Source organism: Dama dama, chromosome 33 (assembly GCF_033118175.1).
Source record: "Dama dama isolate Ldn47 chromosome 33, ASM3311817v1, whole genome shotgun sequence".
Taxonomy (NCBI): domain Eukaryota; kingdom Metazoa; phylum Chordata; class Mammalia; order Artiodactyla; family Cervidae; genus Dama; species Dama dama.
In genome coordinates, this window is record NC_083713.1 from 3682599 (window position 1) to 3696943 (window position 14345).

Here is a 14345-nt window from a genome sequence, read left to right on the forward strand (position 1 = left end):
CTTGAGCGCCTCTCTCTCCCGCCCTTGACACAGGCTGCCTGTGAGACAGCGGTGGCCATCGGGCCAGGGCCCGCTCACTGGCACACACCGCACATCAGGACGGGAGGCGGCTACCGAGAGAGCACGGAACACAGGAAAGCTGTGAGCAGCTCAGGTGGGCAGTAACTGCAACCTGGTTTACACTCACACTGTATTTAACCTTACCCATCGTCTCTGTGAAGAGGAGGCAGGATACCTGAAAGCAGCCTCTGAGCAGACCATCAGCCCTGGGAGGGTCACATCAAGTGGCTCTGAGACCAAACCTGGATGTACCAGCTTGGCCAGAACAGAACCTTCCTTCCCTCCTTTCCTCACCTGCACAGATTCTACTCAACCTTTGGGGTCACTGTGTCTCCCAGTATGATCACTTATCCCACCTGTGTTTCTCGTCATAAGCTATCCAGACTGATGCAAAAGTAGCTGTGGTTTTGCACTGTTGAAATTTGCCACTTGACACTGGAATACATTCTTAAATAAATGTGGTTACGTTATACATCATTTTAATGTGCATTTCTTGCTTTATGTTTTTTGCTAATGACTTATTACTTGCTGCTTATATTTATTTTAAACTATGGAAATGATGTTAGACCAAAAGCAAATTGAAGCGATTTTCTTATTCAAGTTCAAAATGGGTTGTAAAGCAGCAGAAACAACACATTTGGCCCAGGAACTGCTAACAAATGTACATCACAGTGGTTGTTCAAAAAGTTCTGCAAAGGAGACGAGCACTGAAGATGAGGAGCATAGAGGCCGGCCATCGGAAGTTGACAACAACCAACTCAGAACAATCATCAAAGCTGATCCTCTCATAACTACACAAAAAGTTGCCCAAGAACTCAACACCAACCATTCTACGGTCATTTGGCATTTGAAGCAAATTGGAAAGGTGAAAATACTCAATAAGTGGGTGCCTCATGAGCTGACTGAAAATCAAAAAAATCATCATTTTGAAGTATCATCTTCTCTTACTCTATGCAACAACAACAAACTATTTCTCGATTGGATTGTGATGTGAGATGAAAAGTGGATCATATGACAACCGGTGATGACCAGTTCAGCGGCTGGACCAAAAAGCAGCTCCAAAGCACTTCCCAAAGCCAAACTTGCACCAAAAAAAAAAGATCATGGTCACTGTTTGGTGGTCTGCTGTTGGTCTGATCCACTACCACTTTCTGATTCCTGGAGAAACCATGACACCTGAGAACTGCACTCAGCAAGTCGATAAGATGCACTGAAAACTGCAACGCCTACAGCCAGCATTGGTCAACCGAATGGGCCCAATTCTCCGTGACAACGCCCAACCCTATGCTGCACAACCAATGCTTCAAAAGTGGAACAAATTGGGCTAAGAAGTTCTGCCTCATCTGCCACATTCACCTGACCTCTCGCCAATTGATACCACTTCTTCAAGCATCTCAACAGCTTTGAGGGAAGGGAAAACACTTCCACAACCAGCAGAAGGCAGAAAATGCTTTTCAAGAGTTTGTCAAATCCTGAGGCATGGATTTTTATGCTACAGGAATAAACAAACTTATTTCTCACTGGCAAAAATGTGTTGATAGTAATGGTTCCTATTCTGATTAATAAAGATGTGTTTGAGGGAGGGAGGTGGGAGGGGGGTTCTGGGGGAACACATGTAAATCCATGGCTGATTCATGTCAATGTATGGCAAAAACCACTACAATATTGTAAAGTAACTGGCCTCCAACTAATAAAAATAAATGGAAAAAAATAAAATAAAATAAAAGGTAATAGCAGAAAAAGAAAAAAGAAAGTGAAAGAGGAGAGTGAAAAAGTTGGCTTAAAGCTCAACATTCAGAAAACTAAAAAAAATAAAATAAAATAAAGATGTGTTTGAGTCTAGTTATTCAGGGTCTGAACTGCAATTATTTTTGCACCAACCTAATAAGATGCCTCAACAGATCGGAACAAGCTCTCATTCAGTACTCAGTGGACTAAGTAACTCTGCAGCCTGAAGCTCAGGCTGTGCTTCAGAATCACCCAGGAAGCTCAGTCTGAAGTGATGGCACAATGAGAAGTTAAGGAAAAATGATTCTGAAAATGTACTTTTACACTGACTCCTCTGGCTAAACTCTCATCATCCTTAACTTCTTTGTGAGTTCTCAGCTGAGTTTAACAGCTAATTTTCCTACTGCAGAAATTACCAATCTTAAGACTAAAAGAACAATGACAATAATAATAACAACAGTTTCCTGTGGAGTGAGTTTCCCTACACACCACACATTCAGCTGCACGTTCTCATATGTCATTTCACTTAGCCTCAGCAGCTCTCTAAGGCACACAATACCTGGGGGGAAAGTGAGCTACAGAAAGGAAGAGGATGTGTTCCTATGTGAGGGGTAAGTGAGACACAGACTTGCTTCCCACCTAAAAGATACATCACCTCCATTTACAGTGCCAGTTGACACAGACTCAGCCGCTATGAAGGAACGTGGCTATATGAATACAGCCAGGACACTGCAAGGACAGGGCTGTGTACCTGATATCTCTGAACAGCAGGAATATAGGTAGTTTTAACTGTCTAAATTTTCTAAATTTTTGGGAATGTGCTCATTTCCATAATTGCATTATTTATAATACAAATTTTTAATATACACTGATTTTTAGACCCTGTTACAAAACTAAATCAAATTCAAACAGAAATACCCTCCAAGAACACAGCCTACTTTTACTATCTCTAGGGCACTTTCAACATAAAGTAAGAAAACCTCTGCACAGGCATCCCCACAAAAGCTGCAGCCCTGGGAGAGCACGGAGAAGAGGCGACCCACACCACCTTTCTGGGTGAGTACTGGTGTCTGCATTCGCCTTGGACTTACAGACTATTCCCTCCACCACTCTGCTCTATTTTATCTCCATCTTTGTGGAAGTTCTTCCTAATTTTAAGAGTGGGTATGAACCACTGAAGTGAAGGGAACCTGGCTCTGGCACCTGAGGGTCTCTGGGCAGCTGGAGTGGCTGCTCTGACATCAGGGAGCACTGTACGCTGCACTGAAGGTTATTTACATGTCTTTAAAAATTTTTAATATCGAGTCTGTTTGCCCTCTTATCTACTCGTGTCTGTTCAGACATGCACCCAACAGACTCGTAACTCGAAGTACCAGGGATATAAAGATGAGAAAGAGTGAGGCATCAGGGACACCATGACAGAACAATGTGCCTCGTGCAGACTCCAGGTTATCCAGGTGCCCAGACGACCGAGGCCCCTGGGCCTGGACACCCACACTGGGCCACTGGCCCCAACACGGTGCCTGTGCATGGCTGAGGCAAGCCTGAGATCCAAGAACACCCAACTGTCTGAATTAGATGATTTGTAGCCATCAGCTTTCTGCACTTATGAACTTTAGTATTTAAAACCTAATAAAGTAGAGCAAACCAAAATGATTCTCCAAGTAGGGAAATAAAAGCTTTCTCATTAATCTAGCTAAACAGCCCATTTGTTTGTGGAATGGGCTGACTGACCTCCAGCTTCACATTAAACACTATGACGTCAGTGAATTAATCACTTCCATCACCATGGTCACACGTGTTCTCCAACAAAGGACAAGAGTTGTTGCCTTAATTAAAAATGCCCCCAAGAACAACTCTGGAAGAATTTCTAGTCATATAACCAACATCAGGGTAAAAATCATGTGCTAACAAGAAGGTTCAGGAACAAAGCACTTGTTCTTCATGGCTCGCTTTTGCTCCAGAGGGGGGGACCAATTTCATTTACATGGTAAATGTCAAGCACACACAATGTCATCATTAGTGCCTTTTGTTTTAATTAATTCTTTTAATGTGATGCTTATATACATTCGGCAGCACTATAAATCCAGAGATAGTCTCCTTTTCATTTCTTTGATTAGTACTGTGATGCAAAGTCTTAGTATTAGTGATTCTGGCCTATTAAAGTGACAAAAGTAAGCCATCAGAACTGGGAAGGGTGTGAGGCTGGTGTGAAGAGGAAATCTGCTCTGCATCTCAGAACCTAACCCAAGTGGGAGACTGAAGACACACACACAGCTAGAGCCACACCAGCCGGCCCTGCTGTATCCCAGAAAAGCAGGCCCAACTTTCTAGCCCACAGCAGAGAAATCAGCATGTGCGGCTGGTTGGCATAAACAATCCCATAGCCCCAGGGCACAGGACAGAGATCTGGGTGCTTACAATGCATTAAGGGGAACAGAGAGCAAGTTACCAAAGTCTAGTTCAGGTTATAACACAGCCCCCAAACATTAGCAGCAATTGTCAACATGTGGTGGAAATATGGGTCATTTTCACTTTTTCCTTTTTGATTAACTGGATTTGTGCTCCCAGGTTATCTGAAATAAGCTTTTCTTCTTCATGTTATAAAGAAGACCATTTACATGGCCACCTGGCAGTCTCAGCAGCACAGGCCATCCCACAAACATGGCACCTTGCTCTCTAACCAAGGGCACAAGAGGAGTCTTGCTGTGAGTACTTGCCGCAGGCTGCAGGGACACGACTCACAACCATGAAACCATCGCATCTGTGCAGAGAGAACCATCTCCATTTTGTTACCTGGATGCGGTTCAACTCCACCACAGGGCCGTGCTGGCGATCTCGCACCATAGTGGCTTGTACTACTTTCCGGAAAGCTGCTTCCTAAAACACGCAAAACAAAATTTAGACTGTTATACAGAAAGTATCACCCATAGATATTTCACGTCATAAAACCCCCTTTTTCAGGTCTGAGGTGGCCCAGGGGATTAGCCTGGCATCAATACACAAGTCCATGCAGAGGCTCAGGCAGCCAGCAGGACCAGTGCTTGGCAGCACCCCCGCCCCGCCTGCCATCTGGGGGCAGGCGGCGCCCAACATGCACTGCACACAGAGGGATCAGGGCCAGAGCCTGAGGCGCACCTGCTCTAACTCAGGTCTCAGGCCAGGCTCAGGGCTAACGAGAAACCTGAGGCCTCCCAGCCAAACTGCAGGTCCAGTACTGGCAGGACTGAGGCACCAACGATACCTCAGCACCGCTGCTCCGAAAGAGACACCAGACACAAAGCGGCGGCAGAGGCAGGGAGCCTAGGGGGCTGGGCCAGGGCTGCGGTAGGGGCGGGGAGACCAGTGAGCGAGGGGACGCGTTGGCACCACGCGCTCAAAGAAGCCTGGGGAAAACCCAGGGTGAAGACGACGCGCAAAGGGAGCAGGTCCCCACTTCACCTAGGGAGGAGCATGCCTGTGTGGACCCAAGCATACGGAGAGATCGTGTGGTGGTGTGCGCGTGTCTGAGGATGGGACCAGGCTCCAGAGACCCTCAAAGGAGACAGGGTCCCTGGCAGACACGGGTCGCCACAAGTGGACCCCTGTGTTCTTTTCTGGAGAAAGGGTGACTGGGAGAGAAGTAGAGGGGAGGGCACACTGCTCTGAAGTGGGAGCCCCAGAACTCCCACCTATGAAGGAGGCAAGGGCAGAGGGGCTCCCATTTGCACAAAGGGGTCCACAGACACAGGAGACTGCGGAGTAAGCCCCTCCCCACACAATCTTGCACACCGACCAGCTACCTTTGCCCTCACCCTTCCTGACCGCTGCTCTCCCCCTGCTCCGGGCAAGCGTTCCCTTCCCCACAGAGCAGCCCCACCTAGTCCCACCCTCCTAAAATGCACTCTCTTCTGGGCTCTGCTGACTCCACAGTCACCAGCAAAACCTACTCCCCAAAACTCCCAGCAGAAGCAATCCTTTCTAACTAGGACCAAAACAGAGGCTGATACTCTGTTGCTGACAGAAACTTTCAGCCTCCCTGAGGCCCCCACTCCCCACTCAGTTGCAGGAGACTCATACACCGTGTGAAATGTGCTGCCTCTCTTTGCTCTCCCCTACAAGGAGAAGCTTTCTCCCTTTTATTGCGTATTATCACCTCCACTCTGAGGAATTAAAGTAACGGTGAAAGGAATCAATTTGGCATTTTTATTACTGAAAAAGGGTTGAAGCAAAGTTTCAAATTTGATTTTACCTGTCCACAATTTTTTCCTGCTCCCCATCATCAGAGAAATTTTTCCATTACCACAATCCCCATCATTGTCTACATGTCTCTAAGCCACACATAAAAATAAAATGTGTGCACCAGTCATTTTTGGCTAGGAACTTTAGGAAATAAAGCTAATCCTGAAAAATAATGTTTAGACAGTACTCCAAAACATCTAAATTTTATTATCATTAAAAACCCTATACGTCAGAGAATCAGAATCCTAAGGACAAGGATTCCTCCATCTAAGCTCCATGCATCCCCCTGTATCCCCCTCACCACACAACAAGTGAGCCTCTTCTAGGCCATCCTGCCAAGATGCTTGCCAGAAACTTGATGACTTCAGATATTTCAACTCTAGACAGCTCAAATTATTACAAATGTCAGTGGGTCAAATCTGTCTGACAACTTTCAGAAGCCCTCATTCCTGATTCTTTTCACAGTCTGATAAATTACCTTCAACCAGGAATTTCTACATATCCTAGTATAATACTTTTATCTAAGCAATCTATAACTTCTGGGTCCTCTGCTAGACATACCTGGAAAAGAAATTATCTCATTTTTTTTCCTTCCTGCTGCCAGGAGGAATTTGCCATAAAGCCTCAAGTCCAGGACAGCAGAGAGCACTGTAAGAATGGAAGCTTAGTTTTGCCAACCCCCTCCTGAGGGGTGGGGTAGCGGTAAAGAGATTACAAGGGGAAATCATAGCACCTAACCATTTTTAATATAAGCTCCAAAAAAGAAGGGATTTTTGTCTGACTGTCACTAATGCATTCTAAGAACCCAGGACAGAACCTGGTACATAGTAGGTGCTCTGTGAACATTTGCTAAATCAGCTGTTTTCAGCACATTTCTGGTTTAGAAATTTTTGTTGGATTAAAACTTACTGAGGATAACAACATCACCTACAGTAAAGACTGTTACCAAAGCAGTACCTTTCCCTGGGATATCAGAATTCCTCGAAGAGTGTCAAACCCCACAGATGGCCCAAGTCCAGTTTCATCGAGAGAGCCTTCAAGGTCAAACATGGGGATGCAGGGGCAAAAGAGCTCTGAGATGTGATGCAGTAGCAGCAGCCGGTTCCTCAGGGCTATGATAGGGATTTCCTGTAAATGATTGTACTCCATGGGAACCTGAAAGATGGAAACTTGTTATGTCAATTTAGGTGTCAAATGTATAGTTAAGCCACAGTATAGTAGATGGATTGAAAATGTTCTTGAAAACAAAGAAGCGCTATGACTTCTGAGTTTGGTTTGAAAAATCTTGCTGTTTTAAAAATAATATTCTGGCCATTTTGCCTGAGCCAAGAAATGTAAACCACGGAGAATGCTTTAAAAAAAAAAAAAAAAAATCAGCTTATAGAAATAAATTTAACTGCAGAAAACATACAATCTGTACTACCAGACTAGTTTATACAACTTTTAATAAAGGTGACGCACTGGTGCACACAGAACGCTGCCAAGTGTGAACATTAAGGTTCTCATGTGTTTGAGTGCTCAGCTGCGTACGACTCTTTGCAGCCCCAGCGACTGTGCCCACCAGGCTCCTCTGTTCATGGAGTGTTCCAGGCAAGAATACTGGAGTGGGCAGCCATCTCCTACTCCAGGGGATTTTCCTGATCCAGGGATTGAACCTGGTAATTAAGGTTCTTAAAACACTGTTTTCATCACTATGAATCAGGTTATTTTCAGTGGAATGCCTCTGTAAATACACAAGGGGAACGGAAGTGTGTGCTGCCTGTACCCCCGTGGCTCAGGATACAGACCCCAACTCTGTCACGACGCGCGTGCCTGCGAGCCCACTGGGCTCAACCACTGACCTGTACAGGCAGCTTCCCAGCGCTGGCGGGCTTGCTGGTTGACCAGGCGAGAGTGTGTGCTGAGCCACAGGCCACACGGTTGACCTTCTTACCCTGAAGGGCAGCTACCAGCCGAGGCCTCTGGATGGCATTTGTTGTTCCATCTCCCAACTGTCCCTCATCATTGTCACCCCACGTATAAACTTCACCTAAGGCAGCAGATGGAGAACAAGGACTTATAGACAAGAACCAATAAATGCACAACAACCACCATCTTCCTACAAACACCGTCCTCACTACCCTCCAACTGCCTATTGGCAGTCATCTGTGCAAATGTTACACTTATGGGGACCTAGATGTCTCGAGTCACAATACTCAAAAGGCAGCAGGATCCCCAGGACTCTTGACAGCCTCTGCTGGCTAAAACTCCTTTTCCAACCATGTCTGTTCACCAGACTAAGCACGTACCTGGAAGCAGCTCTTAATCCGAACAAGTAATATCAAAACAGATGGTAAATACTTAACAATCCAAATTGACTTTGTATGTTAAAGGAAGAGAAAGTCAGTTTTTAACTAAACAAAATCCATGTTTTAAAGGAACATGTGCTCTTCTAATGGTCATTCCGATCCTAAACACAAGACTCAAACACTGATGAGAATCACGCTCAGCTTACCATGCTAGACCAATCGTGAAACACCACTGTATGGTTATGGTGGTGATTAGAACAGAAGTGAATTCAGTTCTGTAGAGATGGCACACGCCTTGCCAGATTCACAAAGACTCCTCAGGATGCCACGCAGCCATAAGCACCACTCTATAAAGTACAAGGCCTGCACGATGAAGGGCGGGGTGTTGTGCCCTTCCCCTTCCGGTTCTGGATAGCGCCGTCCGAAAGCCACTGGGTAGGTGTCGGAGTGCAAGCAAGAGGAAGAGAGCCTCTCTGCAGAGGCACAGCCCGGTGCACGGACTCAGACCGCACAAGGGACAAGGGCTTCCACAAAGAGGGTGAGTCCAGTAGGAGAGGCAGGCCAAAGCAGGGAGCTATATACCCATGAGAGGGCACAGTCCTGAGTGGGCGGGCAGTCACAACCCGAGTGACGTGAGGATCCACACGGGCGAGAAGTCAGAGGCAATGATGGGGCAGCAGCCACTACAGGCAGGGTAAGTTGCTACATTAGAGGACCAGGTTTCTTACAAAAGAGAACAGAGTTATAAGGATGGGGAGAGAGAAAACTAGAATGAAGCTGTGGTTCAGAACTAGAGCTTGAGGTACTGGTGTGGACAAGCTGTGTTCACTGTACATATATACATACAGAAACAAACACAGATGTAATTTTGTATATTATTTACACATATATTCCCTAGCTCTGTCCTCTAAAAGGTCTGACAGCAGTGATAGCACTTTAGCAACGCGCACCTATAGACCAGATCTTGTCTTTTAAATGCCATTTTCCTCCAGAGGCACCAGGACTCCTTGGGAAAACATCAAATTCTAGGTTTGCGACATAAAGACTCAGGATAAGGATAGAATGCCTTATTGTGCCAGAAAGCACAGAAATACTCAAGGAATAATGTGGGGATATTCCAGAAGATGAAACAGGGCATGATTTGAGCATCAAGGTAAGTAATAGCAACAGCTTATTATTTTTGTTGTTGTTCAGTCACTAAGTTGTGTCCAACTGTTTGCATCCCCGTCGAGTGCAGCACGCCAGGCTCCTCTGTCCTCCACTATCTCCTGGAGTTGCTCAAACTCATGTGTCCATTGAGTCGGTGATGTTATCTAACCCTCTCATCCTCTGCCACACCCTTCTCCTTTTGCAGCCATCAGTCTTTTTCAATGAGTCAGCTCTTCACATCAGGTGACCAAAGTATTGGAGCTTCAACTTTATCGTCAGTACTTCAAATGAATATTCATAGGGTTGATTTCCTTCAGGATTGACTGGTATGATCTCCTTGAAGTCCAAAGGACTCTCAAGAGTATTCTCCAGCACCACAGTCCGAAAGGATCAATTCTTCGGTGCTCATCTTTCTTTATGGTCCAACTCTCACATCCACACATCACTGCTGGAAACCATAGCTTTGACCGTACAGATCTTTGTTGGCAAAGTGATGGCTCTGCTTTTTACATACACTGTCTAGGTTTATCACAGCTTCCTTCCAAGGAGCAAGCGTCTTTTAATTTCATGGTTGAGGTCACCATCCACAGTGATTGTGGAGTCCAAGAAAATAAAATCTATCACTGTTTCCATTGTTTCCCCATCTATTTGCCATGAAGTGATGGGACCAGATATCATGATCTTAGTTTTTTGAATGTCGAGTTTTAAGCCAGCTTTTTCACTCTTCTCTTTCACTTTCATTAAGAGGCTCTTTAGTTCCTCTTCACTTTCTGCCATTAGAGTGGTATTATGTTGTTGTTGATATTTCTCCCAGTAATCTTGACTCCAGCTTGTGATTTATCCAGGCTGGCATTTTGCATGATGCACTCTGCATAGAAGTTACAAAGCAACGTAACAACACACAGCCTTGTTGTGCTCCTTTCCCAATTTGGAACCGTCAGTTGTTCCATGCCTGGTCCTAACTGCTGCTTCTTGACCCACATACAGGTTACTTAAGAGGCAGGTAAGGTCTGGTATTCCCATCTCTTTAAGAATTTTCCACAATTTGTTGTGATCCATGCAGTCAAAGGCTTTAGCATAGTCAATGAAGCAGAAGTAGATGTTTTTTGGAACTCCCTTGCTTTCTCTATGATCCAACAGATGTTGGCAGTTTGATATCTGGTTCCCCTGCCTTTTCTAAACCCAGCGTGTATATTTGGAAGTTCTTAGTTCACGTACTGCCAAAGCCTAGCTTGAAGGAATTTGAGCATAACTCTGCTAGCATCTAAAACGAGCACAACTGTATGGTAGCCTGAACAATTTTTGGCATTGCCCTTCTTTGGAACAAAGAAGCAATGAATGAAATTCTGGAATGAAAACTGAACTTTTCCAGTCCTGTGGTCACTGCTGAGTTTTCCAGATGTGCTGACATATTGAGGGCAGCACTTTAAGAGCATCATCCTTTAGGATTTGAAATAGCTCAGCTGGAATTCAATCACCTCCACTAGCTTTGTTTGTAGTGATGCTTCCTAAGGCCCACTTGACTTCACACTCCAGGATGTCTGGCTCTCGGTGAGTGATCACGCCATCATGGTTATCTGGGTCATTTAAGACCTTTTTTGTATAGTTCTTCTGTGTGTTCTTGCCACTTCTTCTTAATCTCTTCTGCTTCTATGAAGTCCTTACCATTTCTGTCCTTTAATTGTGCCCATCCTTGCATGAAACAAGATTACATATATATAACTCATCAAATAAATTAGGAAACCCTGAGTCCAACAAGACGAAAACAAAAAAATTTTAAATATCTGATGAGAATAAGTAAATAAAATATTCAAGAACTCAGCATGTCATACTCAGAGCCACAATTCATCACAGTGACACAAAGCAAAGTCAGCAAAGGCACATGGACGCAGCGCAGAGAAAACCAGGAGCGAGCTTCCAACAGGCCCCTTGCAGGGGTGCCACACAGACATACTTAGTTCCCCGAGGAACCAGCTGCGGCCACCTGTGATGTGCTGCCCCCAGGGAAGCTCACTAGACACTCAGTGCCCAGGGCTGTGACCGGGGCAGGTCATGCAGGCACCTCTGTTTGGCATGTACCCAAGTTCCAGATTCCCCCTGCAGAAGGAAGCAGGTTTCAACAGAGACCACACTCTTTTCAAACATTCTAACAAGGCCTCTTTCAACTAGGGCTAGTGGATTAGCCTGAAACCCAGGTTCCCAGAAGCCAGCTGAAGGCCAACCTCATAAGCAGGCCTTTCTAAAATCAGCCATCAATGTGTGGGGCAAGGGGAGAATGGGATGAACTGGGAGATGACGACTGACATATATATACTGCTCTGAGTAGAACAGATAGCTGGTGGGAAACTGCCGCAGGGCTCAGGGGGCTTAGCGCGGTGCTTGATGACGACCAGAGGAGTAGGGTGGGCTTGGGAGGGAAGGAGGCTCAAGAGGGAGGGGGTATTTGGCCACTGATGCCAAAGAGCTGACTAATTTAAAAAGCCCCTGATGCTGGGAAAGACTGAAGGTGGGAGAGAAGGGGACGGCAGAGGATGAGATGGTTGGATGTCATCACAGACTCAATGGACATGAGTTTGAGCAAACTCCAGGAGTTGGTGATGGACAGGGGGTCCTGGTGTGCTGCAGTTCATGGGGTCGCAAAGAGTCAGAAGGACTGGGTGATCGAAGTGAACTGATACATACATACAAAGACAGAGACATAGACATATAGATATATATCTATATATAACTGATTTACTTCACTGTACGCCAGAAACTAATACATTGTAAAGCAATTATACCGCAATTAAGAAAAAATAAATAAAAACAGCCATATCAGCCCTGCTCTGCTAACTCTTTTCTGCCACGAAACACAATATATTCACCGGTATTAACACCAGGGGCTGAAGATGATGAAGGCCAACAGCACAGATGTATTTTCAGAATATAGTATGAATCCCTCCATACCCACCCCCACCACCTTACAGCTGTGCATTCATCCCTGACCTCTCAGATCACAAACCTCCAAGTTACAAACTCGCCCCCACCTACCGTCCTCAGAGCAGCACACGCAGTGCAGGGAGCCAGTGGCAATGGCAATGACCTTCTTCCCCTGCAGCCCTTGGACTTGCCGAGGTCTTCTGACATGGTCATCAGATCCATGACCCAGCCTGTGATAATCACCTTTGCCCCTGTATACAAGAACATGGAACTTGTGAGTGCAATGCCATCTCGTTCACCATGCTGCCCCACCCTTCTGGTGCAAACACCTACAGGAAGACAGAAATTGCCACCTGCCACAGAAGTTACATTTCAGTCTACAAAAAGACAGTTAATGTAACTTCAAATTAACAATCATTGGTTTTGGTGGAATTAAATGAGCAGAATCTTGCATACCAAGTGTAAACAGCACCAGATTTGGTAAGGGCGACGGAAAACTGGGATCCACATTCCACTTTAACCACTCCAAGGCCTGTAAGAGAGTCAATCTAGAAGGGAAAAGGTTCAATTAGACTGACTGACCCAAGGATTTTGCTGATGGCCGCACCCATATACTGAACTAAATCTAATAAAGAACTCTGAAAACCTTTACTTCTATGCCAACTATTTATTACAACTTAAAATCCTGCTCCGTGTAACCAAGTGTTCTCAAAAGGAGCAGAAATGCCTGGCTCTGAGGGTGCACAGGCCACAGGCAGCCTGAGGCCCCTGAGACCTGACGCGTAAATGGACACATTGCTCGTCCCCAGAATTCACTGTCCCGACTCAGTTTCTCTTTATGGCAGCTCCACTCTCCAGCAAGCCCTGCACTTCACATCTGCCCTCCAGCCTTCCGAGACGTAGAAGCCCGCAGGGGAGGAGGAGCAGGTAACACGGAAGAAGAGCCAAGACAAACAGGGTTCTGGCCTTCTGATACCAGCACTCCACCTGCCCAGGTTATTCCAATTAAACACAATGCTGATCATGCCACTTCCAGCCCTGCCTGCTCAAGGGTCCAGAACCTTCACAGCCAGCACCCAGAGGTCTTGATGGGATCCACTGACCTAGCTATCATCTTTCTTCACCTATCAAACTATGCTCCTTATTACTTGTGACTGTTTCCAGACTCAAGTTCTCATAATTATAAATTTAAATTAGTAATAACTTAATTCTTTTAGTTTTCTCCTCACCCTACCCCCATCACAAAGATATCAGTGATATCCTTCAGCGCCCCCTCTCCCCAAGTACTTGACATTTCAATCCTGGTTAAGGCTAAAACTTTCTCAGCATAAAAAAGTCAACAATTTTTTCATAAATGTGGAAACCATAAGCAACCTGTCACGTAGTTAAAATTCTGTATAATTATAAGGGAAAAGAGAAAGTGGTGATAAGGAGGAGGAGGCAGCCTTGGGTCCCAGATTCTCCAGCAGCACCTGCCAAGGAGGCCCTGAGCAGCCGCAGCCTGCTGGCACAGAGCTGCAGGTGCCGTCTCCTTCGTCATGCCCTGCCTCAGCGAAGCACCTGCATGATAATGAAGCCTGTCATGTCCACACTGCCCAGCATGGAAGCGCACTAGCTCCTGAAATGTGGATACTGTCAAGTGAGGGAGTTCTGATTTAGGCCAACATTTTAGTAGTCACGTGTGGCCAGTGGCTACTGTACTGAGCAGCACAACTCTGAGAAGAACAGCCTGGCAGTCCCAGCTCAGGCTCCTCTTCTGACTGGCCCTGAGTGGCTTCCCACCCCGTCCCTGGCTGCCCGTGCACCGTGCTGGCCTCTACCCCACACGGGCAGTCTCGGAACACCAGCTAGAGAGGATCCAGGCAGAAACAGCTTCTAGCTTTCTTTCACAGCACCTACACTCCCAAGCCCACAGCAAATCACCTCAGCTGCAGGCTGCTAGGCAGTCAGAAAGTGACCTAAGCACACCAATGAACAAAA

At 45.9% G+C, this 14345-nt stretch overlaps 1 protein-coding gene across 1 annotated transcript in view; it reads right to left on the reverse strand.

Annotated features, from left to right (window-relative positions):
• HERC2 (HECT and RLD domain containing E3 ubiquitin protein ligase 2) overlaps positions 1-14345 on the reverse strand; it is a 238172-nt gene that overhangs the window by 5426 nt on the left and 218401 nt on the right. Inside the window, exons 82-86 of the mRNA XM_061135706.1 lie at positions 12822-12913; positions 12477-12616; positions 7851-8038; positions 6967-7164; positions 4585-4668 (exon numbers count right to left, since the gene is read on the reverse strand). Coding sequence (XP_060991689.1) covers positions 4585-4668; positions 6967-7164; positions 7851-8038; positions 12477-12616; positions 12822-12913 — 702 coding nt within the window. The remainder of the gene's footprint in view (positions 1-4584; positions 4669-6966; positions 7165-7850; positions 8039-12476; positions 12617-12821; positions 12914-14345) is intronic.